Source organism: Vipera berus (genome assembly GCF_964194415.1).
Source record: "Vipera berus genome assembly, chromosome: W".
Lineage (NCBI taxonomy): Eukaryota > Metazoa > Chordata > Lepidosauria > Squamata > Viperidae > Vipera > Vipera berus.
This window is the reverse complement of record NC_138210.1, coordinates 68,109,979-68,134,646: the sequence shown is the minus strand read 5'-3', so window position 1 is coordinate 68,134,646 and position 24,668 is coordinate 68,109,979. Positions and strand designations below refer to the sequence as shown.

The window sequence follows — 24,668 nt, the reverse complement described above, 5'->3', positions numbered from 1 at the left end:
GCAGCATTTCCCAGCAGTTCCCCAAAATATCAATTTGACTTCCCAGAATTCTCAGCGGTGGCCCTTGCTGGCTGTGGGATTCTGGGAGTTGATTCTGGGCACCCAGGTTTGTTAATCATGGAGATGCTTGCAGATATGGGTCAAAATATTATTCAAGGAATGCTTTCCTTCAAACATCCTTTGTCAAGTAGAGGTCTGCCACATACTGGGGAATTCTGGGGATTGAAGTCCACATAACTTTGTGAATTCCACAAAGTTCCTGAGATAAGAGAAACTCTATTAGAACATAATTTTTATCACTTCTGACTTGAGATATGTCTGATGAGATCTGCAAGCGACGACTTGTGATTGTGAACCCCGTCCCCCTTTCAATCTATTCAGTTGGATCAGCCATTACTTCTCAGCATAACCCACCTCACAGGGTTGTTGTGAAACCAAAGAGTCAAAAAAGTAGGGAAGTTTAGGCAGCGCTCTTAGATTTTTGGAACAGAAAACTGCCATTAGTAACAAACACTCCCTTGGCAGGCAGGAAACCAATTAGACTTTGAGGAATTGTTAAGCCTTTTTCAGAGAGAGGATTATATTATTATTATTATTATTATTATTATTATTATTATTATTATTATTATTATTATTATTATTATTATTATTATTATTTTTGCATAAGTGAGGTTCTGCCAATCCCCTGACAATGATTCCTTTCCACAAACATGATTTGGCAGGCTGCCTTTTGAATTTGGAAAAGAGCAGGACTTGACTTGACTGCCGGCAGCAAGCTCTTTTAAAAAATAACGTGCGTGCTCGTTAACTTTAGCTCCGTCAAATCTCCTTCCAAGTGCACGGGGTTTTAATTCTTGGGAAGAGGATGTGTTTTGGCACCCTTGCATCCCACCTCCTCGCCAACCTATAGATGACTCTTTTCTGCTTACGCAGGGCGTCCTCCTCTACACCCCGTGTGGCTCACTCACCTTCCCCAAAATCAATCTTGTCTCTTACTGCATTCAGTTTTGGTCACCAGGATGTAAAAAGAAGATGTTGAGACTCTAGAAAGAGTACAGAGAACAGCAACAAAGTTGTTGTTGTTGTTAGCTGCAAAGTTGTGTCCGACCCATCGCGACCCTATGGACAACGTTCCTCCAGGCCTTCCTGTCCTCTACCATCTTCTGGAGTCCATTTAAGCTCACACCTACTGCTTCAGTGACTCCATCCAGCCACCTCATTCTCTGTCGTCCCCTTCTTCTATTGCCCTCAACCTTTCCCAGGATTAGGCTCTTCTCCAGTGAGTCCTTCCTTCTCATTAGGTGGCCAAAGTATTTGAGTTTTAGCTTCAGGATCTGGCCTTCTAAAGAGCAGTCAGGGTTGATCTCCTCTAGGACTGACCGGTTTGATCGCCTTGCAGTCCAAGGGACAACAAAGATGACTAGGGGGTAAAACATATCAAGAACGGTTGCTGGAATTGGGTATGTCTCTAGTGTAATGAAGAGAAGGGTTAGGGGCGTGTTCCAATATCTAAGGGGCTGCTACAAAGAAGAGGTGGTCAACTTTTTTCAAATAGAAACAGAAAGACTGTGGCAAAGGCAAGCAAGGCTGGTACCAATAGTAATAGGTGCCTTGGGTGCAATCCCAAAACAACTGGAGCACCACTTGGACACCATCGGCATCGACAAATTCGCCATCAGTCAATTGCAAAAGGCGGCCTTACTAGGAACTGCTTCTATCCTGCGACGATATCTGTAATACCGTCAAACATCCACATCTGCCTATCCCAGGTCCTTGGTAAGGACTCGATAGGTAGACAAAAATGCTAAATCTAATCTGAACATCTGGCTGACCCTGTGATGATGATGATGATTGATAACAATAACAATAATAATAGAGTTGGAAGGTGTTATGTATTGAGCTTTTGGGAAGACCTTATCACGTGTATGCTGGAATGCTAACGGTTCTCTAGCAACACAGATGGGACTTTCCAGTCCGGGCTGCAGTCAACTTGGCGGGAATGATGGGTTCAATCTGATTGGTTGTTAAGAGTATGGGAAACTATATAAAGACTGCATGGATACCCCTAACCCTCAGTACAGTTATAGTCAGGTCTTTTTTTCTCATAGAACGCTCAGAACGGAGTTCCGGCACCTTTTTGGGATGGAACCTTGTAGGGTAAGCAAGGCAGGTTGTATAACATGTGTGAGTTCCGGCACCTTTTTCTTTTACAAAAAAAGCACTGGTTATAGTTATAAATAAAACAACCGTTCTTCTGTACTCATCTGCCTGGCGTCTTTCCTGCTCGTCCGAACTCGAAACATAACAGAAGGGACCTTGGCGGTCTTCTAGTCCAATCCCCTGCTCAGGCAGGAAACCCCATATCATTTCAGACAAATGGTTGTCCAGCCTCTTCTTAAAAACTTCCACTGTTACTCTAGGCTAGGCTAGTCTCCAATTGCCCATCTCCCCAACCAGCCTGTGGATAATGGGAGTTGTAGTCCTGCACCTATCGTGCGTTTGGGGAAAGCTTTTTAATCGGACTGGAAAAGAGCAAAGCTGAGAAGAGACAGAAATGTCCTCCCCAGCCCTCCCCACGCTTGTAGAATAGCCAAGAATCATCGGGGAAATCAAATCTGCCCAGAATAAAAATAAGCTTTGCCGCCTCAGCCTTCTCTCCTGTTTTTGATTTCAATGCTTCTTGTGGTTTGCTGGTGCCTGCTTCATGTGGGATGACTCATCTGAGCCGCTGGATTTTTCAAATGAGAGGGGGAAACCGTGAGGAAAAGGCACTGGGAAAGGGTGGAGCATCCTATACAAGCTGGGAACTGGGGAGGAATTGTTCTGGTGATGAAGGACGGGGAAGCGTGGCGCGTGTGGCTGAGAGCATGTACGGCCGCATGATTCAGTGACGTGAGAAGTGATCCTACTGCTTTACAATGCCTTTGTAAGACCACACCTGGAGTACAGCATCCAGTTTTCGTCACCAAAACATAAAAAAAAGATGTTGAGATTCTGGAAGGAGTGCAGAAAAGAGCGACAAAGATAATGGGCAGGGCGGGGGGAGGGTTGAAGACTAAAACATATGAAGAACGGTTGCAGGAATTGAGTGTGTCTGGTTTAATGATGATGATGATAACTTTATTGTCACTTTGAATGTACACCAATCGGCATACATCAAAATGAAATTTCGTTGCATACGGCTCTCAAAGGGTCACCACCTCCGATAAATACTCCTTGTTCGGGGCCCGCTCAAATTTCACATTGTCCATTTTAGTCTCTCGGGAGTGAACGATGGCAAACAGGACAGATGGAAATGGGGCTCCATGTGGATTAGCCCTCAAATTCGCTTGTATTCTGACAACCTCGCCTTCTTTCCTTTTTCTGATGCTGACTCTTCCACCCTTTCCTTAAAGAGGCCTTGCTTCTTTTCACCCCTGGAGCACACTGCCGCCGCCACCAACTCCTCCAAAAGCCTCTCTCTCTTCCTCTGGGCCTGCCAACAGCCTCATCCAGTTCCTTCACTCCATAAGCTCCAGGTCCTCTCCTCCTCTGCCTCCCCTGGAAACAGCCCTGATTTGAAATAGAATCCATCACTGGGCCAGAAGTCAGATCTTGCTGCTGGTAGAACAAATTCAAACAGTGCCAACGACTTTTAACGGTCTCACCAACAACTAGAAATTTGCCATGCCAGCAAAGATTGTCGGTCGTATGTCGTATGTTACCTTAGTTCCACCATGTTGCTCAAACACATTAAAATCTTCCTGATCATGTGGCCTATAGCCCTTACTATCCCTCCCAAAACTATTTGCCTTCAAGAGCCAATGCAGCCGCAGCCATTCCAGGCGCTGCCATCTTAGATCTGAAGAGAGGGATGAGGGCTGACATGATAGCAGTCTTCCAATATTGGAGGGGCTGCCACAAAGAAGAGGGGGGATCAACCTATTCTCCAAAGCACCAGAAGGCAGGACGAGAAGCAATGGATGGAAGCTAATCAAGGAGAGAAGCAACCTAGAACTAAGAACCTTCCTGACAGTTAGTACAATTAATCAGTGGAACAACACTTTGCCTCCAGAAGTTGTGAATGCTCCAACACTGGAGGCTTTTAAGAAGTGACTGGACAACCAGTATAAAGTCTCTTGCTTGAGCAGGGGGTTGGACTAGAAGACCTCTAATGTCCCTTCCAACTTTGTTATTTTGTTACATTTTGTAGAGCTTAAAGCCAGGAACATTTTCTCTTTAGTTGTAGGGCTGTCCTTTCAATTGTCTCTGGCTGCATAAAACAAGTATAAATGAATTTCTCTGTTGAAGTTTTTTTTCCTTTCCACTTTGGGTTAAACATGAGTCACCTTATTCCTCTGATATGTTTCTTCTTCCTTCCTGTGGAGAAAAAACCTTGGGCATTTTCTCTGTAGGTCAGCGCAAGCAAAACGGCCCTTTTTCACTCAAATGTACAGGTCGTCCCCGACTTACAACCGTTCATTTAGAGACTATTCAAAGTTACAACCGCATTGACCGTTTTTCACACTTATGACTGTTGCAGCATCCTTGGGAGGGTCACGTGATCGAAATTCAGACGCTCGCCCACTGACTCATCTTTATGACGTTTGCTCTGTCCCGGGGTCACGTGATCCCTTTTTGTGACCAAATTCAACGGGGGAAGCCAGATTCACTTCACAACTTAACAATTGCAGTGATTCCCTTAACAACTGTGGCAAGAAAGGTGGTTAAAAAATTGAGGCAAAACTTGCATCATAAATTGTCTTACTCTGCAATGGAAAATCTGGGCTCAACTGAGGTCGTAAGCCAAGGACTAAAAGTTTTTGTTTATTATTATTTATTAATAATAATTATTTATTACTTCTGCCACATGGCTACTTACTGTAGGTAAATGTTTTGAGGCCTCTTAGCATCCTTAAAGCAAAAGAGAAATTGTAAACTGAGAGAATAAACCCGGTGTCAACATCCAGCTCGAGAATCCAAATAAGGTTTGTTTAGTGACCACTTAGGACGCTGAGCTTGTCGATCAGAAGGTCGGCAGTTTGACGGGTCGAATCCCGAGTGCCGCGTAACAGAGTGAGCGTCTGTTACTCGTCCCAGCTTCTGCCAACCTAGCAGTTCGAAAGCACGTAAAAATGCAAGTAGACAAATAGGGACCACTACGGTGGGAAGGTAACAGCGTTCCGTGCGCCTTTGGCATCTAGTCATGCCAGCCACATGACCACGGAGACGTCCTCGGACAAACGCTGGCTCTTCGGCTTTGAAACGGAGATGAGCACCGGCCCCTAGAGTCGGAAACGACTAGCACGAATGTGCGGGGGAACCTTTACCTTTACCTTTACAAAGTTACAAAAGCACTGAAAATGTGTCTTAGGACCATTTCGCACACTTATGACCGTTACAGCATCCCCCATGTTGTGAGCAAAATCCGGGTACTTGGTGACTCATAAATATGACGGTTGCAGCGTCCCAGGATCATGTGATCCCCTTTTGCGACCTTCAGAGAAGCAAAGTCAATGGGCAAGCAAGTTATTAACGTAAGAACTGCAGTGTTTCACCTAACAACCGTGGCAAGAAAAGTCATAAAACGGGGCAAAACCGGCTTAGCAATGTGTCTCGCTTAGCCATTTTGGGTTCAATTGTGGCCGTGAGTCGAGGACTGTACGGGTACAGAGTGGTGAAGCAGCTTCTGGTTTTTATAATTTTTTTTATGGAAAGTTTTACAAAGAATACAGACGCTAACATTAACAAAGACAGAATAAAGAAAAAAAATACGCAGGAAGAAAAGAAAAAAAAAGAAATAGAAAGAAGGTTTGGATTTCCCTTCCAGAAAATGTAAGCACAGCTACCAAATTATCTCTTAACTCTGGTGATTACAAAAGAAAGCTCTCTCTTTTCTATTCTCCAGGGATATGTTTTTTTTTCCCTAATCAAAACCACAAATCATTTTGAGATCAACCAAACTCACTCACTCAAGCTATTCCCTTTCAAACCGTCTCCCCTGCAGCCATCATAGCCTCTCCTGGCTGCAAAATCTAATTTAATACTTCATGACGCTGGATCCTTGTTTTTAATCTGTTCTGAATTGCCCGTCTTCGTATGGCCGATTCCAACCTCTTTAACACCGTGATAAAAGAGAGAAAAGCTACTTTCTGTGGCACTTTGTTCCCTAGGCTCCATTAACAGAGGGATAACATCCAGATCACTTGAAGGTGTAGCATCCCTTCATACTGCATTGGTGAGGCCATGCTTGGAGTATGGTGTCCAGTTCTAGTCACCATAATCCAAAAAAAAATATTGAGACCCTAGAAAGAGAGCAGGGAACAGCAGCAAAGATGATTAGGGGTCTCTAGTGGCTAAACCAGTGGTGGCGAACCTATGGCACGGGTGCCAGAGGTGGCACTCAAGAGCCCTCTCTGTGGGCACCAGCGCCATTCCTCGGAGGTGGCAACTGTCCCTCTTCAACCAACCGCCTGCTAATTTGCCGGGGTCCCACGTGGCTGAATGCATTCCGGCACGGTTGGTTTCCCTCCCCGCCATCCCGTCCCTCTTGGCCTCGCATGCTCTTCTTTTCCCAGGCATGACCCACTGTATCACCTCCTCAGCTGTTGGTCAACCATCCATCTTGGAGGCGGCTTCTTTGAACTGCCGGCGACGGGCTGTGGAGCCCCAGAGTGTGCCTGTCGAGGGGCCGGCAGGCTGTGGCTACGGACTGACACCGCTGGCCCCCAAGCGTTCGCTGGTTTCTGTGTGTGGGGGCCGATGGTGTCAGGCAGCAGCTGCCCCAGCCCTTGCCTTGCCCCATGGCAATGGCACCCCCACCCTGCCTCGCCTCACCCCGCAGGATGAGTCTCCTGCCTACCGCCCCACCTGCCAGAGACCTCCTGGAGCTCCCCCAACCCTGCCCACCCCCCTACAGGTGTCCCTCCCCACGAGCAACATTGAGGTGACTACACCCACCTTAGCCACACCCACCCAATCTTCCATGGCCACGCCCACCTGGCAACCAGCGATAAATAAGTGGGTTTGGGTTGCAGTTTGGGCACTCAGTCTCTAAAAGGTTCACCACCACTGGGCTAAACCATACACTGAACAATTCAGGGAGCTAGGTATGTCTAATCTAAGAAAGAGGAGGACTAGGGATGATTTGATAGTATTCATCCAATATTTGAGTGGCTTTTGCAGAGAAGGGTGGAGGTCAACCTATTCTCCAAAGCACCTGAGGGTAGGACAAGAAATAATGGATAGAAACTTATCAAGCACAGATCCAGCCTAGAACTAAGGAGAAATTTCCTGACAATGAGAACAATCAATCAGTGGAATGACTTGCCTCCAGAAGTTGAGGGGGCTCCATCACTGAAGGTTTTCAAGAAGAGACTGAACAGCCCTTTGTCCCGAATGGTATTTTTTAAAAAAACACCTTGTGAACCGCCCTGAGTCCTACGGGAGAAGGGCGGTATATAAATTGAATGATTGAATAAATAAATAAATAAATAAATAAGATCTCCTGCTCAAGTAGGGGGTCGGACGAAAAGACCTCCAGGATCCCTTCCAACCTTATTATTCTGTGTTCTACTTTCCATACAGTGCCCAATTCTCTGCTCTGCTCTAGCTAGCCCTTTGCTCAAAGCTAAAATCTCCCCACACCCCGTCATCCTCCCTTGTAGGAGAGGTACATACTGTGTGCTCTGGAATTATAATAATTGCAGCTTCTTTGTTCAGATTTTCCAATGACATGGGTTATCAGAAACAAGTCTCACAGGCATGTGTCCTTATAAACGCCGATCAACAGACCTATTTAAGAAACAGAAACAGAATAACAGAGTTGGAAGGAACCTTGGAGGTCTTCTAATCCGACCCTTTGCTCAAGCAGGAGACCCTATTACTGTTGTGTAGTGAGTTTTTTGGAAGCAGGAGGTGAGACGAGAGGTTGAAAACAGGAACATCTTTTTATTGAGGCAAACAGGTACAGAACTGAACCAGAGGCTTCTGCGCCGCTACTTACACGGTTGGCCACTAGGCGGCGGCCAATAGGTTTAAAGGAACCCATTCCTACCCCAAATCATCCAATGATCTTCTTGGAGACTGCATGTCTAGCTAGTCAGCAACTGTTACACAGACACCTCAATTGAGCAACCTTAAGCAGCATTCAAAAGACATGTGAAAGCAGTTCAAGTAAAATCCCAGTACATTACAATTACCATTCCAGACAAGTGACTGTCCACTCTCTTCTTGAAAGCCTCCAGTGATGGAGCACTCACAACTTCTGAAGTCGAGCTGTTCCACGGGTTAATTGTTCTCACTGTTAGGATGTTTCTGCTTAGTTCCACATTGCCTTTCTCCTTAATTAATTCCCATCTGCTGTTTCTTATCTTGCGTTCTGGTCCTTTGGATAATAGGTTGACCCTTTCCTCTTTGCGGCAGCTCCTCAAATACTGGAAGATTGCTATATTTCCCATATTATACTGCTATATAGTCTGTCTGTCTATCAATCAAGTATCTATCTATTCTCTCCTCTCTGTCTCTCTCATCTGTCTGTCTATATCTAGTCATCTATCTATATCTATATCTACTGTATCTATACCTATATCTTTATTATCTATCTATCTATCTATCTATCTATCTATCTATCTATCTATCTATCTATCTATCTATCTATCTATCTATCTATCATCATCTATCTATCATCATTTAGCCATTATCCACTGCAGGACGAAGGCCTCATCTGCATGTTTCCAACCTATATGGTCCTGAGGGGGAGGGGAGGGGTAGAGAGAGATATATTTATGTATAAATATTTTATATATAAATATACTACTATATTTGCTATTTCCTGTCCCCTCCATTGTGTTATGGGTAAAGTCTTTATCCGTTTTTCCTCCTGGTCCAGAATCATGCCTGTGGGCATGCAGGCACCCATGCACAGACAGGAGCTAGGAAAAATTACTTTGGACATACCGGCTTATGATTCCTGATGGGTTGTTTTTTTTTTTCCAGTCTCTTGATTTTTTTTGATTTTTCCTTTTCTCTGACTGTGAGAGAATTCTAAATTAAACATTGCTATTTCCTGGTTCAGGAAAGACGCATTTCCCGTCTTTATCAAAAAAAAAAAAAAAAGATTGAGGGCTGAGAATTCCTGAAGGGGTTGTGGCTTGCATGGAATTAGTCTCCCACTCCTGTTTGTTAGAGAGACAGAATCAGCAAAACCGCCCTGATTTTTATTGATGGAGTATTTGATTGAGAGAGAAAGAAACAAAAATCCCAAGAAAGAACCCCAATGGCTTGCTTCAGGTAATGGCTACCTTTGTTTACCTTTGTTTTCTGTCTGTGCAGCTTTGCTTGGATTACACGTAATCCTTGATTTACAACAGTCCGTTTAGTGACTGTTTGAAGTTACAGCGGCACTGGAAAAAAAAAATAACACGATCATTTTTCTCGCTTACGACCATTGCAACAGCCCTGTGGTCATAGGATCAAAGTTCAAATGCTTGGCAACTGACTCATATTTATGACGGTTGCGGTGTCCTGGTCTCCTGTGATCTTTTGCGACCTGCTGACAAGCAATGGGGGATCCTGATTCACTTTACAACTTAACAATCGCAGCGATCCACTTAACAACTATGGCAAGAGAGGTGGTAAAATGGGACAAAACTCACTTAACCAACTGCCTTGCTTAGCAGTGGAAATTTTGGACCCGATTGTGGTCGTAAGGTGAGGACCGCCTTTAAAAAGAAAATAGTAATGTAAGCAATGCAATATAGTAGAAACTCAAGCCATTGAGCTAGGCTTGAAAAAGAGAAGAAAATAAGAGAAAACCAGTCAATTATGAGGAAGTAAACACACACACACACACACACACACACACAGAGAGAGAGAGAGAGAGAGAGAGAGAGAGAGAGAAAGAAGGAGAAGGAGAAGAAGAAGAAGAAGAAGAAGAAGAAGAAGAAGAAGAAGAAGAAGAAGAAGAAGAAGAAGAAGAAGAAGAAGAAGAAGAAGAAGAAGAAGAAGAAGAAGAAGAAGAAGAAGAAGAAGAAGAAGAAGAAGAAGAAGAAGAAGAAGAAGAAGAAGAAGAAGAAGAAGAAGAAGAAGAAGAAGAAGAAGAAGAAGAGGAAAAATAACTGCAACAATGAACACTGGACTTTTAGACACACCAAACTAAATAAAAGCAAGAGGATAAATTAATGCCCAGCCCAGGTCATACACTTATGAATCAGCATGCCTCAGCTAAAGAATTTGGCAACAAATCTATACCATTATTTTTATGAACGTCATTTATTAAAAGTGAAATATCAGTCAAAGAAACTTCCAGAAAAGGAGCTTTAAAGGCGGGGGGGCGGGGAGCATAATAAACCTTTATGGCTTTCCTCTATAGAAATTGCATAAGACTCTCTTACCTAGCTTTGCAATTTGATTGCTTCATTCCTTACAAAGTTTTTTTTAATATTCTTTAATTTGCTGGTACCTATTTTGGCTTTTCCACCTGCTTAATGAAAAGGTCAGTACAAATTACATTTAATAGAACCTTAGCTGCTTTGCCGGGATCGTGTGGGTATAGTTTTAAAATAATAAATTAATTAAATGTTTTTCCAGCCACTTACTATGGGATTCTTCCATGTTGCAGAATCTAGGTAGGACACTGTTTTTCAAGCTCAGCAACTTTCAACTCCCAGAATTCCCTCAGCCGGTATGCCATAAACCATATATTTGGAGGGGCTCTTAGCATTTATTATTATTATTAGTAGTAGCTGATTGATTGGTTAGTCTGACGGCTATATCAAAGAATAAAATAAAAATAAATACAGAATCTAATTCCAGTGTACAATAGATAAATGAAAATGAAGAAATCATTTCCATCCTGTATGTGGTAAATGCAAGAATCAGCTTTCAGATAATGACATCACCTTTGAAGGATAATCTGACCTATTCAATATACCTATATTTTTAATGGATTCTTGGTTCTACTGCCTTAATTATAAACCTAGCAGTTTATAATGTATACATTAAAGCCCAGGAAGAAATAGGATGGACTGTTTTTTCAAGCAGGAATGTTAAACATCTAAGCTTAAGAGGGGCAGAGAATTGACAGTCAAACAAAACATTTATTTGTATCCCATCTTTATTATTTTACAAATAACTCAAGGCAGTGAGCATGCCTAATACACCTTTCTCTTCCTGTTTTCCCCATAACAACAAACTTGGACTGAGAGATAGAGAGAGACCCCAAATCACCAGCCGTCTTTCATGGCTAAGGCCGGACTTTAATTCATAGTCTCTTAACTTTGATAGCTTGGAGCCTTAACCACTACTAGACCAAACTGGGTCTATAATAAAGATAATAAATATCTTTATTGCTATTCATCACTGCTTTAAAAAACTGAATTTCTGGACACCTTTGGAACTACTCTAACTATTGGCTTCAACAATAGTTCCTCTGAGCATAGCACAGACTCAGAAATCTGGGAATCTGGATTGGTCTTTCGCTCTCGTTGGCACCCTGCACAGCTTTGGCTGTGAATTCTGCAGCTTCCAAGCCCTTGGTGTAGTAGGCTGAGCAACTAGATGTAAAAGAAGCCTGCAGAATAATCGGCTATTTGTTTTACACACATTAGAAATGACAGGCAGAAATTCATCCAGACGGTCCCCGTTGCAGAGATTTCAGGTTGCATGGAAAAGAGCTTTGCTTGGTTAAACAACACCCCCCCCCCAAAAAAAAAACAGCTGTTATAGGGAAGTGATTCCTCATTTGGTAAACTCAAGGTACCACTTGGGTGGATGTAGGTCACCATGGCAACCTCAATACTTTGCCAATGCTCCTGTTTCCAGCCCTGTTACTTCTCGGAGAAGACCCAGAGAGTTAAATAAAGCTGATAACTCTCTGCATTATGCGGAGGAATCATCCTGTCTTCTCTTTCTTGTTCCAGCCTGGACAGGGTCTTCCAGCCCACATTTAGTGTCCCCAAAACAGCCAGCCCTCTTCGCCCACATCCTGAATGCTTCATTCGATGCCTTGTCTGTTTGAATTCTAAAAATCCAGAGTAAATTAGAATAGAATAGAATAGAATAGAATAGAATAGAATAGAATAGAATAGAATAGAATAGAATAGAATAGAATAGAATAGAATAGAATAGAATTTGTTGTTGTTGTTAGTTGCGAAGTCGTGTCCGACCTATCGCGACCCTATGGACAACGTTCCTCCAGGCCTTCCTGTCCTCTACCATCTTCTGGAGTCCATTTAAGCCCACGCCTACTGCTTCAGTGACTTCATCAAGCCACCTCATTCTCTGTCGTCCCTTTCTTCTATTGCCCTCAATCTTTCCCAGCATTAGGCTCTTCTCCAGCGAGTCCTTCCTTCTCATTAGGTGGCCAAAGTATTTGAGTTTTAGCTTCAGGATCTGGCCTTCTAAAGAGCAGTCATGGTTGATCTCCTCTAGGACTAGAATAGAATAGAATAGAATAGAATAGAATAGAATAGAATAGAATAGAATAGAATAGAATAGAATAGAATAGAATAGAATAATTTTCTAGTCCAACCCCCTGCTCAGGCAGGAAACCTTATACCATTTCAGACAAACGGCTGTCCAATCTCTTCTTAAAAACTTCCAATGCTGGGGCATTCACAACTTTTGTAGGCAAGTTGTTCCACTGATTAATTGTTGTAACTCTCAGGAAATTTCTTCTTAGTTCTTTGCAGGGTTTTTGTTGTTGTTGTTGTTCCTCCTGCAAAATGGAGCTGTGGTGGAAAGTTTGGGGCCTGCTGATCTACATACAGTTTGAGGTGGGACCCCACAGTCACACTGAAGGGAAGATACTATGCCCCATTTATACAGCGGACGCCATGTGGGGTGCAAATCCTATTCAGGATCGTCCATTGCTAGTGTGACAGTTCAAAGCCTGGCACCTTAAAAAAAAAGCGGGGTGGTGGTGGTGGAGATGCTCTGATTTAAGATGTTTTCCCATATCTTTCCAGAGTATTGCCCCTCTGATTTAATAATGAAGCCAAAGTGAATGGTTCTATCTATACAGTTTATACATGGGCCAATTTTCATTCGAGGGCTGCCAGTTGCCGAACAGTAACATTTAGCTTCCCTTCCCTCCGCCCTGCTTAATCTTTGCCTCCCTTGTTCTATTTCTTGACCCAGTCTTCAGACGCTAATCCTGAGTTTCTCCACCCCCGTGGCAGGCCCAAAAATATCCCCCCAGGCAGCTGACATCCCCCAACTGTGGAGCAGCTGTTTTGAGTTCATTCTTGTACCCTCCTCAACACCCCCCCTCCCCGAGCAGGCACATTGCCTGCGCCCCCAGCAATCCTCTCATCTTGCTTGCAAGTGTGAGTCCTGTTTGAAGAGGCATCCGGTGAGTCGGGCGTGAAGAACGTTGGTTGTGTCTACATTTCAGGGGCTGGAAAGGTGCCTGCTGGTGTTTGAAATCCCCGTCCCACGTTTGGACAGAATAGATAGGTTGGGAATTAATCTGTTGGGGTGGGAGGAGAAGGGTGGAAGCAGGGGGGGGGGGTGTAAGAGGATAGCAAGCTGCATTTTTTTTCCAGCCCCACCCAGGGAGATTTGATTTAGTGCTTGTGAAGGCACACATGCCTGATGTCGTAAGTAACTGGAAACCAAGGCTGTAGATCGGAGATTTATTTATTTTATTTTTTAAAAAAACAAAGCAATACAGCAACTGCAATTCAGCCCAAAATTTCTGGTGCCTCTGAATTTTGCTCCATTCTGCAACCTTTCTTGCTTTGTCAGAAGGTCACAAAAGGGGATCACAAGACCCCGGGACACAACAATGGTTATAAAATGTGTTACTTGCCAAGTGTCCGAATTTTGATCACATGACTAAGGGGATGTTGCAACGGTTGTAAATGTGAAAAACAGTCATAAGTCACTTTTTTCAGTGCCATTGTAACTTTGAACAGTCACTAAATGAAGTGTTGTAAGTCAAGGACTACCTGTACAGGGTTGTGTACAGATAGTCCTCGACTTAGGACCGCAATGGAGCCCAAAATCTCCATAGCTAAGCAAGGCAGTGATTAACTGAGTGGTCCCCCATTTTATGAACTTTTCTGCCATAAAAAGGTAAAGGTAAAGGTTCCCCCGCACATGCGTGCTAGTCGTTTCCAACTCTAGGGGCCGGTGCTCATCTCCGTTTCAAAGCCGAAGAGCCAGCGCTTGTCCGAGGACGTCTCCGTGGTCATGTGGCCGGCATGACTTTTCTGCCATAGTTGTTAAGTAAATCATTGCAGTTGTTAAGTGAATCATATTGTTAAGAAGCTAGGGACGCGGTGGCTCAGTCGGTTGGGACGCTGAGCCTGTCGATCAGAAGGTCGGCAGTTTGGCGGGTCGAATCCTGAGTGCCGCGTAGCAGAGTGAGCGCCTGTTACTCGTCCCAGCTTCTGCCAACCTAGCAGTTTGAAAGCACGTAAAAATGCAAGTAGAAAAATAGGGACCACTACGGTGGGAAGGTAACAGCGTTCCGTGCGCCTTTGGCGTCTAGTCATGCCAGCCACATGACCACGGAGACGTCCTCGGATAAGCGCTGGCTCTTCGGCTTTGAAACGGAGATGAGCACCGGCCCCCTAGAGTCGGAAACGACTAGCACACGCGTGTGCGGGGGGAACCTTTACCTTTACCTTATAGTTAAGAAAATCTGGCTCCCCCGCCTCCCCCCCTTGACTTTGATTGCCAGAAGACAGCTGAGAGGTTTACAAATGGGGATCACATGGTCCCAGGACAGTGCAACAGTCATAAATACACGCCAGTTGCCAAGTGTCTGAATTTTGATCACATGACCATGGGAATGCTGCAATGGTCATAAGTGTGAAAACCGGTCATAAGTGACTTTTTTCAGTGACATTCTAACTTTGAACAGTTGCTAAACGAACTGTTGTAAGTCGAGGACTGCATGTAGTTTCTTCTAGCTTCTTGACTTACAGCCATTCATTTATTGACCATTTGAAATGACCTCAGCACTGAAAAAAAGGGACTTACAATGTCCTCGCAATTGTGACCATTGCAGTGTACCCACGATCACATGAACAAAATTACGAGGCTTGGCAATTGGCATGAATTTAGGACGGTTGCAATGTCCTCAGGTCACGTGATTGCCATTTGTGACTTTCCTAGCCAGGTTCTGACAAAATCAACGGGGGAAGCCAGCTTCAGTTAACAACTTTGCTATTCACTTAATGGCTGTGGTGATTCACTTAATGAATGCAGCAAAAATTTCATAAGATTGGGCATAGCTCATTTAACAACTGCCTTGCTTAGCAACAGAAGTTCTGGACTCTATTTTGGTCACAAGTAGAGGACTGCCTGTACTGTATTTCTTTAGGGAATCTCTGAGTCCGTTGCATTGCTGTAGCATTGTTAAAGAGTTATTATTAAAAATACTGGGGTGCAATTATACTCTTGCTTTTTCTCCATTAGTTCCCGATCGTCGGAAGACAGGTTTGCCCAGCCTGTTCCTAAATCTTGAAACTTTCTGTTGTTGTTGTTAGCTGCGAAGTCGTGTCCGACCCATCGCGACCCTATGGACAATGTTCCTCCAGGCCTTCCTGTCCTCTACCATCTTCTGGAGTCTATTTAAGCTCACGCCTACCGCTTCAGTGACTCCATCCATCCACCTCATTCTCTGTCGTCCCCTTCTTCTATTGCCCTCAATCTTTCCCAGCATTAGGCTCTTCTCCAGTGAGTCCTTCCTTCTCATTAGGTGGCCAAAGTATTTGAGTTTTAGCTTCAGGATCTGGCCTTCTAAAGAGCAGTCAGGGTTGATCTCCTCTAGGACTGACCGGTTTGATCGCCTTGCAGTCCGAGGGATTCGCAGGAGTCTTCTCCAGCACCATAGTTCAAAGGCCTCCATTCTTTGGCGCTCAGCCTTTCTTATGGTCCAGCTTTCACTGCCGTACATTGCAACTGGGAAGACCATAGCCTTGACTATACACACTTTTGTTGACAGGGTGATGTCTCTGCTTTTTAGTGTGCTGTCTAGATTTGCCATGGCTTTCCTCCCCAGGAGCAAGCGTCTTTTAATTTCTTGGCTACAGTCCCCATCTGCAGTGATCTTGGAGCCCAGGAAAATAAAATCTGTCATTACCTCCATTTCTTCTCCATCTATTTGCCAGGAATTGAGAGGGCCAGATGCCATGATCTTGGTTTTCTTAATGTTCAGTTTCAACCCAACTTTTGCACTCTCCTTCATCACTCACAACAAGAGGCTCTTTAGTTCCTCTTCACTTTCTGCCATTAGAGTGGTATCATCTGCGTATCTTAGGTTGTTGATGTTTCTTCCGGCAATCTTAATTCCAACTTTTGATTCATCTAGCCCTGCCTTTCTCATGATGTGCTCTGCGTATAAGTTAAATAGGCAAGGCGACAGTATACAGCCTTGCCGGACTCCTTTCCCAATTTTGAACCAATCAGTGGTTCCGTGTCCAGTTCTCACTGTTGCTCCTTGGCCTGCATATAGGTTTCTCAAGAGACAAATAAGATGGTCTGGTATGCCCATCTCTAGGTTTTTAATTTTTTTTTTCTGATAGGATTCCTTGAGGGCTAAAAACCTAAAGGTTATTTTCGAAAGGTCCTCTGCAGCATGTGATGTTCATTCCAGTGCACAAAAGGCGCTGCTGTTTGGATTTGCTTTGCATTTCATTTCCCAGTTTCTCGCACGGGCTCTGACCAGGCGGAACCCTGTTTTTTCCCAGCTGGATGGGTGTGTGAGAACCGCACCCTGAGAAAAATCTGACAGGAGGCGGGAGAACCAGTTAACCAGGGGGCAGGATGTGCTGCAAGCAGGGAAGAAATGAATGAGATTGCAGAAGTCCGTTCCAAGTGATGGAAGCGGGAGGATCGGGCACGGGCAAACCCTGGCAGGGATTTCCAGATGAATTTATTTATGCCTTCTTGAAATCCCATCCCAGCTAGCCTTTGCAAGAAATTTTTGCCTGGCAGAGCGAAGACCTAATCCCTCTGAGCTGCATTGCAGCCTGCAGCTGAGATTTCCCTGCCTTGGCTTGCAAGAAGTCGATGAAAGACTTGTCGATTGTACAAAATAAAAATGTAGGATTCTGGGTTTGGCTTCTCCAAGGGAAAAAGGGCGGGAGAATTTGTCTGCAAGTCACAAGGTGGGATGTGTAAGTCCAGCACCAAATGGAACCAAAAGCGTTGGGCCGAAAAGGTTCAAATCCTCCCTAAAGTTTGCAAACTCCGACTTTGAGCCAATCTTTCCCTCCCCTTCCACCCTTCCTACCTCACAGGGTTGGTGTGCTGGGGAAAATAACAGCGGAGATACAGCTAGTCCTGGACTATTCACCATTCATTAAACAACTGATGTTACAACAGAAAGACTTGTCGATTGTACAAAATAAAAATGTAGGATTCTGGGTTTGGCTTCTCCAAGGGAAAAAGGGCGGGAGAATTTGTCTGCAAGTCACAACGTGGGATGTGTAAGTCCAGCACCAAATGGAACCAAAAGCGTTGGGCCGAAAAGGTTCAAATCCTCCCTAAAGTTTGCAAACTCCGACTTTGAGCCAATCTTTCCCTCCCCCTCCACCCTTCCTACCTCACAGGGTTGGTGTGCTGGGGAAAATAACAGTGGAGATACAGCTAGTCCTGGACTATTCACCATTCATTAAACAACTGATGTTACAACAGAAAGACTTGTCGATTGTACAAAATAAAAATGTAGGATTCTGGGTTTGGCTTCTCCAAGGGAAAAAGGGCGGGAGAATTTGTCTGCAAGTCACAACGTGGGATGTGTAAGTCCAGCACCAAATGGAACCAAAAGCGTTGGGCCGAAAAGGTTCAAATCCTCCCTAAAGTTTGCAAACTCCGACTTTGAGCCAATCTTTCGCTCCCCCTCCACCCTTCCTACCTCACAGGGTTGGTGTGCTGGGGAAAATAACAGCGGAGATACAGCTAGTCCTGGACTATTCACCATTCATTAAACAACTGATGTTACAACAGCACTGAAAAAGGTGACTTATCACCGGTCCTCACAGTTATGACCGTTGCAGCATCCTCAGGGCCATGAGATCAAATCTGGGCACTTGGCCACTGGCGTGTATTTGTGACCATGTGATCATGTGCTCGCCATTGGCTAACCTTCCCAGCCAGCTTCTGACAAGCAAAGTCAACGGGGGAAGTCAGGTCTGCTTAATGATCACATGATTTCCTTAACAACTCCATTGATTTGCTTAACAACTATGGCAAAAAATGGTCGTAAAATGGGGCACCACTCACTGAACCGATGCCTTGCTGAGCAATGGAAACTTTGGCTCCACTTGTAGTCATAAGCCAAGGACTCCCCGTATAGATGTAATATGAATATTACAAGGAATATTATAAGTCTCAAACATCTATGGAGATTCTCAAGTCACCCAGGTCGTGGTTCTCCCAAAGGTGCTTTTTCAGGAGGCAACTGGACTTTTCTGTTTTTCTTTGAAGATGTTTCACTTCTTATCCAAGAAGCTTGTTTGGCTCTGACTGGATGGTGGGGAATGGAAGGATTTATACTCCTTGCAGACAGCTGGCCATTTGCCTTCTTTTAGATCAGAGGTCCCCAACATTTTTGGCACAAGGAACCGGTTCCGTGGAGCGAGGTTTTTCTGTGGACCGGAGGGTGCGTGGTTTTGTGTGTTGCCTGCATCCCACGGATGGGGCTTTGCTTGTTTGTACCGCGGCCCGGTACTGGTCTGTGGACTGCGGGTTGGGGACCCCTCCTTTAGAGAGTCGTTGAAGCCATTTGGAGGTTTACCTGTGTCCTCAGGGTCACCTGAGCGGTGCAAATGTGTGTGGAGACTTCTTGGCTGCAGGACGTTTTCTGCCCTGTGTGTCTTCACTGTTGAAGATGGGCACAGGCTGTTGGGGATGAGTCTGTGTTGTTTGCCTCTCAAACTGAAACGCAAACGGTTCCTGTAGTCCGCAATGTTTTCCGGAAATCCAGTTCACACTCCCGCGCCATTCGAAAGGTGTTCATCCCAAAATGCATAGCTAAAGGTCTGTGGCGGTTCTCAGCCATCCAGCTCATGGTTGTTCCAAAGGAGCTTTTTCAGGAGGCAACTGGACTTTCTTGTTTTTCCTTGAAGACGTTTCGCTTGCGATCCAAGAAGCTTCTTCAGCTCTTGACTGGATGGTGGAGAATGGAAGGATTCATACGCCTGGCTGACTTCTTTGAAGAAACGTCTTCAAGGAAAAACAAGGAAGTCCAGTTGCCTCTTGAAGGAGGACCTTTGGCACAAGGCTCAAATGGGCATGAAATACACCTCCCTCCCTTGCGGCCCAGCGCATAGATTCAATTAATGGCATTTCCGTTTTCTCTTCTTCTGCAGGAAATGAAGCCACAGGGGAGTCGTTGCAGATGACCCCTCTGGAGTGAAGATGTCCTCCTTAGACCCCCTCCCTCCCGCCACGCCTCCCTCCCAGAAACCCACTCGCATCATCAAGCCTCGCCCACCCACCAGGCCGCGCCCCTATCTTCCCCCCAGGCCAGACTCCAATAAGCTGCTCCGGGTCCCTACCCCTCCTTTGCCGCTGGAGAAGGATGGGTGCTCTCAGGTCAGCGAAGTGCCAGGCGGCCCACCGCAGCCCTTGCACAAGCTGCAGAAGTCTGGTGCCGTTCGCAAGATCGTGGTACACTTCGATCGAGCGGGTTCTCCGGAGAAGGAAGAAGCCGAAAAAATTGTCCGATCGCCGCCTTCCAGCTGCCAGCAGGATGTGAACAAGGAAGAAAAGGCCATTACAGAAAAAGAGGTCCAGGATGGGTTGGGTAAGTGGGTCAGCTTTGATTTGGGTTCCGAAACTAGACTTTGCTTTTTTTTGGAACTAGATTCCCCCTAGATCTGGCCCAAAGCCACCCATCTGGCTTTCAAGGCAGGATTAGAACTCAGAACTCTCCCCACTCCGAGCCCAGCCCTTTTAAAGATGGTGTCAGACCTGCTTGCTGGGCAGATCCTGAGCATTGTTGAATCTGGAGTCCAGCTTGGAGCAGATTAGATTTCAATCCTAAAAAAATTGTAAGTCAACGATTGGAGAAAATCACTAGCTAAATTGGAAATAAATGCTGCAAATAAATGCGAGCCCGGAGATGTGCAAATGTATGTTCGGCATAAAATCCATCTTCACCGTCCCCAACAGTTTGCAAGAGACCGAGTTGTTCAGTTCTGCCCACTTTGGGTTTCCATCAGTGAAGTAGAAACACACACAGCACATTTCTGAGTCTCATCCTGGTTCCATCAAGGCTAGAAACATAACACCGCAAATACAATTGAAATTTAGGGGTTGCTTGAATCTGTAAACTGCGGGGTTCATGAAATGCTTCCCTGTCCTGTTTTTACCTGCCATGAATCAGAAGTTTTCTTCCTCTTTATTCAGTAGACAGTGTGGTCTAATGGTTAAGGCACCAGGCTAGAAAGCAAGAGATTGTGAGTTCAAGTCCTACCTTAACCATGAAAGCCAGCTGGGTGATGTTAGGCCAATGAGCAGGATATTGTGAGTTCTAGTCCTGCCCTGTGCACAAAAAGCTGGCTGGGTGACTTTGGACCAATCACCAGGAGGCTGTGAGTTCTAGTGCCGCCTTAGGCATGAAAGCTGGCTGTGCGACCTTAGGCCATTCACTAGGCGACTGTGAGTTCTAGTTTGGCCCTATGCACAAAAACCAGCTAGGTGACTTTGAACCAATCACCAGGAGGCTGGGAGTTCTTGTTCCACCTTAAGCATGAAAGCCGGCTGGGTGACCTTAGGCCATTCACTAGGCGACTGTGAGTTCTAGTTTGGCCCTATGCACAAAAACCAGCTGGGTGACTTTGGACCAATCACCAGGAGGCTGGGAGTTCTTGTTCCACCTTAAGCATGAAAGCCAGCTGGGTGACCTTAGGCCATTCACTAGGAGGCTGTGAGTTCTAGTCCTGCCCTGTGCACAAAAAGCTGGCTGGGTGACTTTGGACCAATCACCAGGAGGCTGGGAGTTCTCGTCCCGCCTTTAGGCATGAAAGCTGGCTGGGTGATCTTAGGCCAATCACCAGGAGTTTGTGAATTCTAGTCCTGCTCTAGGCACAAAAGCCAGCTGGTTAATTTTGGGCTAGTCAGTCTTTGTCTCAGCCCAACCCACCTCACAGGGTTGTTGTTGTGGGGAAAATAGGAGGAGGAAGGTGTGTCGGATAGCTTTGCTGCCTTATTTGTAAAAGCAGTAAAAGTGGGATATAAAGAAAGAAGGAAATCAAATCAAAATTATCTTTTTTTCCTCTACTTCCTCAGATCCTTGCAAGGACACCCAGCCATCCGTCTTGCCGATGGTGGAGCAGAACGGGCTGGATTTGCCCACTTCCTGTCTGTCCGGCTGCCCCTGTGTTTGCCATCAACAAAACCCAGGGATGGTCTTGGTTTGGGTCCCTGCAACTTCCCGGCTTCAGGAGGGGGATACGGAAAATGGGCTGGCCTCGGACCTATCATCCTCTGCCGACGAAGGGGGGGCCTCCTTCCAAAAATCCCTGGGACTCGGTGCACCCCCTCCCCAGCCTTCCTCCATTGCAGCGGGCAGGATCCCGAAATCTCGCCGTTCGTCTCGAAGCAAAAAGCCTCTTGACTCACCACCGTCCACCAACGGGCACCCCGAAGGGGGTGTCGTCCTGACAAGCTACCGTTCCACAGCCGAGCCCCTTCCCCTACGCTGCCCGCCGTTGATGCCCAAGCCACCCCGTCGTAACAAGGGAGGTGGCTCTCTCTCTCTGGATGGTGAGCTCCTACCTCCGGCCATCCCACCGAAAGCCCCCATGAAACCGCCTCGCAGCTCCTTGGGACCTTCAGCTCGTCGGAGTTCCCTCCAATATCCGCTTGAGATGAACCACCTTCCTGCCCGGGTCTCCCCTTTTGCTGTTGGGGAAGGCTTTGTCATGTTGCCTCCCCCCACCCAGCCACCCCCACCTCCCCCCAATTCTCAGACCCCTCTGCCTCTCCCCGTTTCTCAGACTGGCTCCCAGGTGTGCTCAGCCCCCCCTCCCCCCTCTCAGCCCCCTCCCCTGCTGCCCCAAGGTCTCCCTCCTCCACCAACTCAGCCACCGCCACCTCTGGAAAGATCACCTCTGGATGACAGCCCTTTTCAAGGTACTATTTTGACCCTCCCCCTTTGGGGTAAAACTGTATCTCCCAACCTCAAATTATTTTAATATGTGTGGACTTCAACTCCCAGAATTCGCCCAGCCAGTTTTGCTGGCTGTGGAATTCTGGGAGTTGAAGTCCACACATCTTAACATAATTGAAACTGAGAAACTTTGTGGTAGCTGGCTTGGAATTCTGGGAGTTGAAGTTCATACATCTTAAAGGTAGTTGAAAATGAGAAACTTTGTGCTAACTGATTGTGGAATTCTGGGAGTTGAAGTCCACACATCTTAATGTAGTTGAAACTGAGAAACTTTGCGGTAGATGGCTTGGAATTCGGACAGCTGAAGTCCATACATACTAATGTGATGGTTGAAACTGAAAAACTTTGTGGTTCCTAGTTGTGAGATTCTGAAAATTGAAGTCCACACATCTTAACTTAGTTGAAAGTGAATAATTTTGTGATCTAAAGACGGGGGAAAGGGATATTGTGTTGTCACCCACTTTCAAGTTTTTCTTAGCTAAGAGCTGCTTGGAGGGGCGCGATCCCAAAACCGGAGGGGGCATTTTTGTTTTGGGAGGGCAAGGAACACAAGAGACCTTTCAGTTCAAAAAGTACAAAGTTTGAAATGTCTTTTTTTTCCCTCACACGTAGCAGCTCAGTTTTTCTGCTTGGGAAAACCCTTTCGGGTCTTCCCCAACCTCTCACTTCTCTCTCAGTAGCTGCTGTGCACTAGAAGCTGTGCACTAGAAATAAAACCTGTTTTGACTCAAAATGTTTGACATATTGTTACAGTGCAAAGGTTTTGTTTTCTTAGACCTTCAGGAAAGATACTATCTCCCATCCGATGGGAGAGGACGGTCAATCTCTGTTCCCTCTGCTGAGAATGTGGCTTGGCTCATTTATTTCGTGTTGCACGTGGTCCTCGACGTATGATCATATTGGAGCCTGTCTCTTATGGTTTTCAGCGAAAACACTGTAAAATGGTCATATGACCACGAGACACTTCAAATGGCTGTCAGTGCAAGCCAGTTGCTGAACACCCAAACTACGTTTACACGCTGGGGAGACAAGTAGCCATTGGAATTTCAGAAATGGGTCATAAGTATCCCTGTGGAAGTGCGTGGCAAATTCCAGGGTTGCTACACAATCGGTCGTAAGCCGAAGACGGCCTGTGTTTGGTTCAGACTTCCTTAATCTGACGCATTCCGGAAGTGTCCCACTGCAACTCCCATCCTCCTCAATCCAAACCAGGAAAAATGCTAGAGGGGTTACAGCAATGCTTAGGTCTTCCCTAATGCCCATCATCTGTGCTAGTCTGTGTTATAAACTTAAATGCCCTTTTCTGTTACCCCATTCACTGACTCTGCAAACTTTTCTTTCTATAGGCGGCTGTGAAAATGAAGAGAGCAGTTTTAGCGACTCAGAGACGGACAAGTCAGACAACAGGTATGTGTTGTTTCCCTGCTTTCTGGAAATTCCGAAGGGAGAGGTTTACCTGGGTGTGCAAACAGAATGTAAGTTTAGACTTTGAAGAGTCTAAGACAGGCAGTCCCAAAGGTGTTTTTTTTCAAGAGGCAACTAGACTTTTTTGTTTTTCTTTGAAAACAACTTTTTTGTTTTGCTTCTCATCCAAGAAGCTTCTTCAGCTCTGGCTGGATGGTGGGGAATGGAAGGATTTATACTCCTTGCAGACAGCTGGTCATTTGCATTCTTTTAGAGAGTCGTTGAGGCCATTTGGAGATTTACCTGTGTCCTCAGGGTCACCTGAGTGGTGCAACTGGGTGTGGAGCCTTCTTGGCTGCAGGACGTTCTCTGCCCTGTGTCTCTTCACGGTTGAAGACAGACGCAGAGGCTGTTGGGGATGAGTCTGTGTTGTCTACCTCCCAACCTGAAGCGCAAAAAGTTCCTGTAGTCTGCAATGTTTTCTGGAAATCCACACCATTCAAAGGGTGTTCATCCCAAAGTGCATCACTAAATGTCTAAGGAAATACCTAATAATGATGATGATGTGAGGAAAATTCTGAGGGACGACTCACACCCTGGACGGTATCTCTTTACTCTCCTACCATCGGGTAGGAGATATAGGAGTATAGCCAGCCGTACCAACAGGCTGAAGAACAGCTTTTATCCATGGACTGTTAGGCTCTTGAACGAGAAATAATTTTATAATTTTATGTGTGACTGACTTGCGAGGCCGGTGTGTTGTGCAATTAGCTCACATGGTGTAACCAGATGGAGGGTTTGTTGTCACTGTGAGTTGTGGGGTGGGGGCACGAAGGGAGGCTCAGCCAATCTCAATGTATACATGGTTGTACTTTGACAATAAAGGTTCATTCATTCATTCATGATGATGATGATGATGATGACAACAGCAACAACAACAACAATGATGATGATGATGCCCTGGAATATAATCTGTCAGTTATTCATTGTATTCTTCTGAAATAACAGATTTATACCAGCTGAGAGAAAGATATTTAAAAAAGAGAGCTTTTGAATGTTCTTCAAGACTATGAATTTTGATTATTGCTTGTTTGGCACAAGAATAGGGGAACAGATATTTTCTCTTAATTATTTGAAAAGGATTTTCATT

The 24,668-nt window shown here is 45.4% G+C and overlaps 1 protein-coding gene across 1 annotated transcript in view; it reads left to right on the top strand.

The window, feature by feature from the left end:
* Positions 1 to 24,668, top strand: part of LOC308676021 (rho guanine nucleotide exchange factor 15-like) — a 65,600-nt gene that overhangs the window by 15,185 nt on the left and 25,747 nt on the right. Inside the window, exons 2-4 of the mRNA XM_081341724.1 lie at positions 19,308 to 19,744; positions 21,232 to 22,077; positions 23,461 to 23,521. Of these exons, the coding sequence (XP_081197850.1) occupies positions 19,357 to 19,744; positions 21,232 to 22,077; positions 23,461 to 23,521 (1,295 nt within the window). The 5' untranslated portion in view covers positions 19,308 to 19,356. The remainder of the gene's footprint in view (positions 1 to 19,307; positions 19,745 to 21,231; positions 22,078 to 23,460; positions 23,522 to 24,668) is intronic.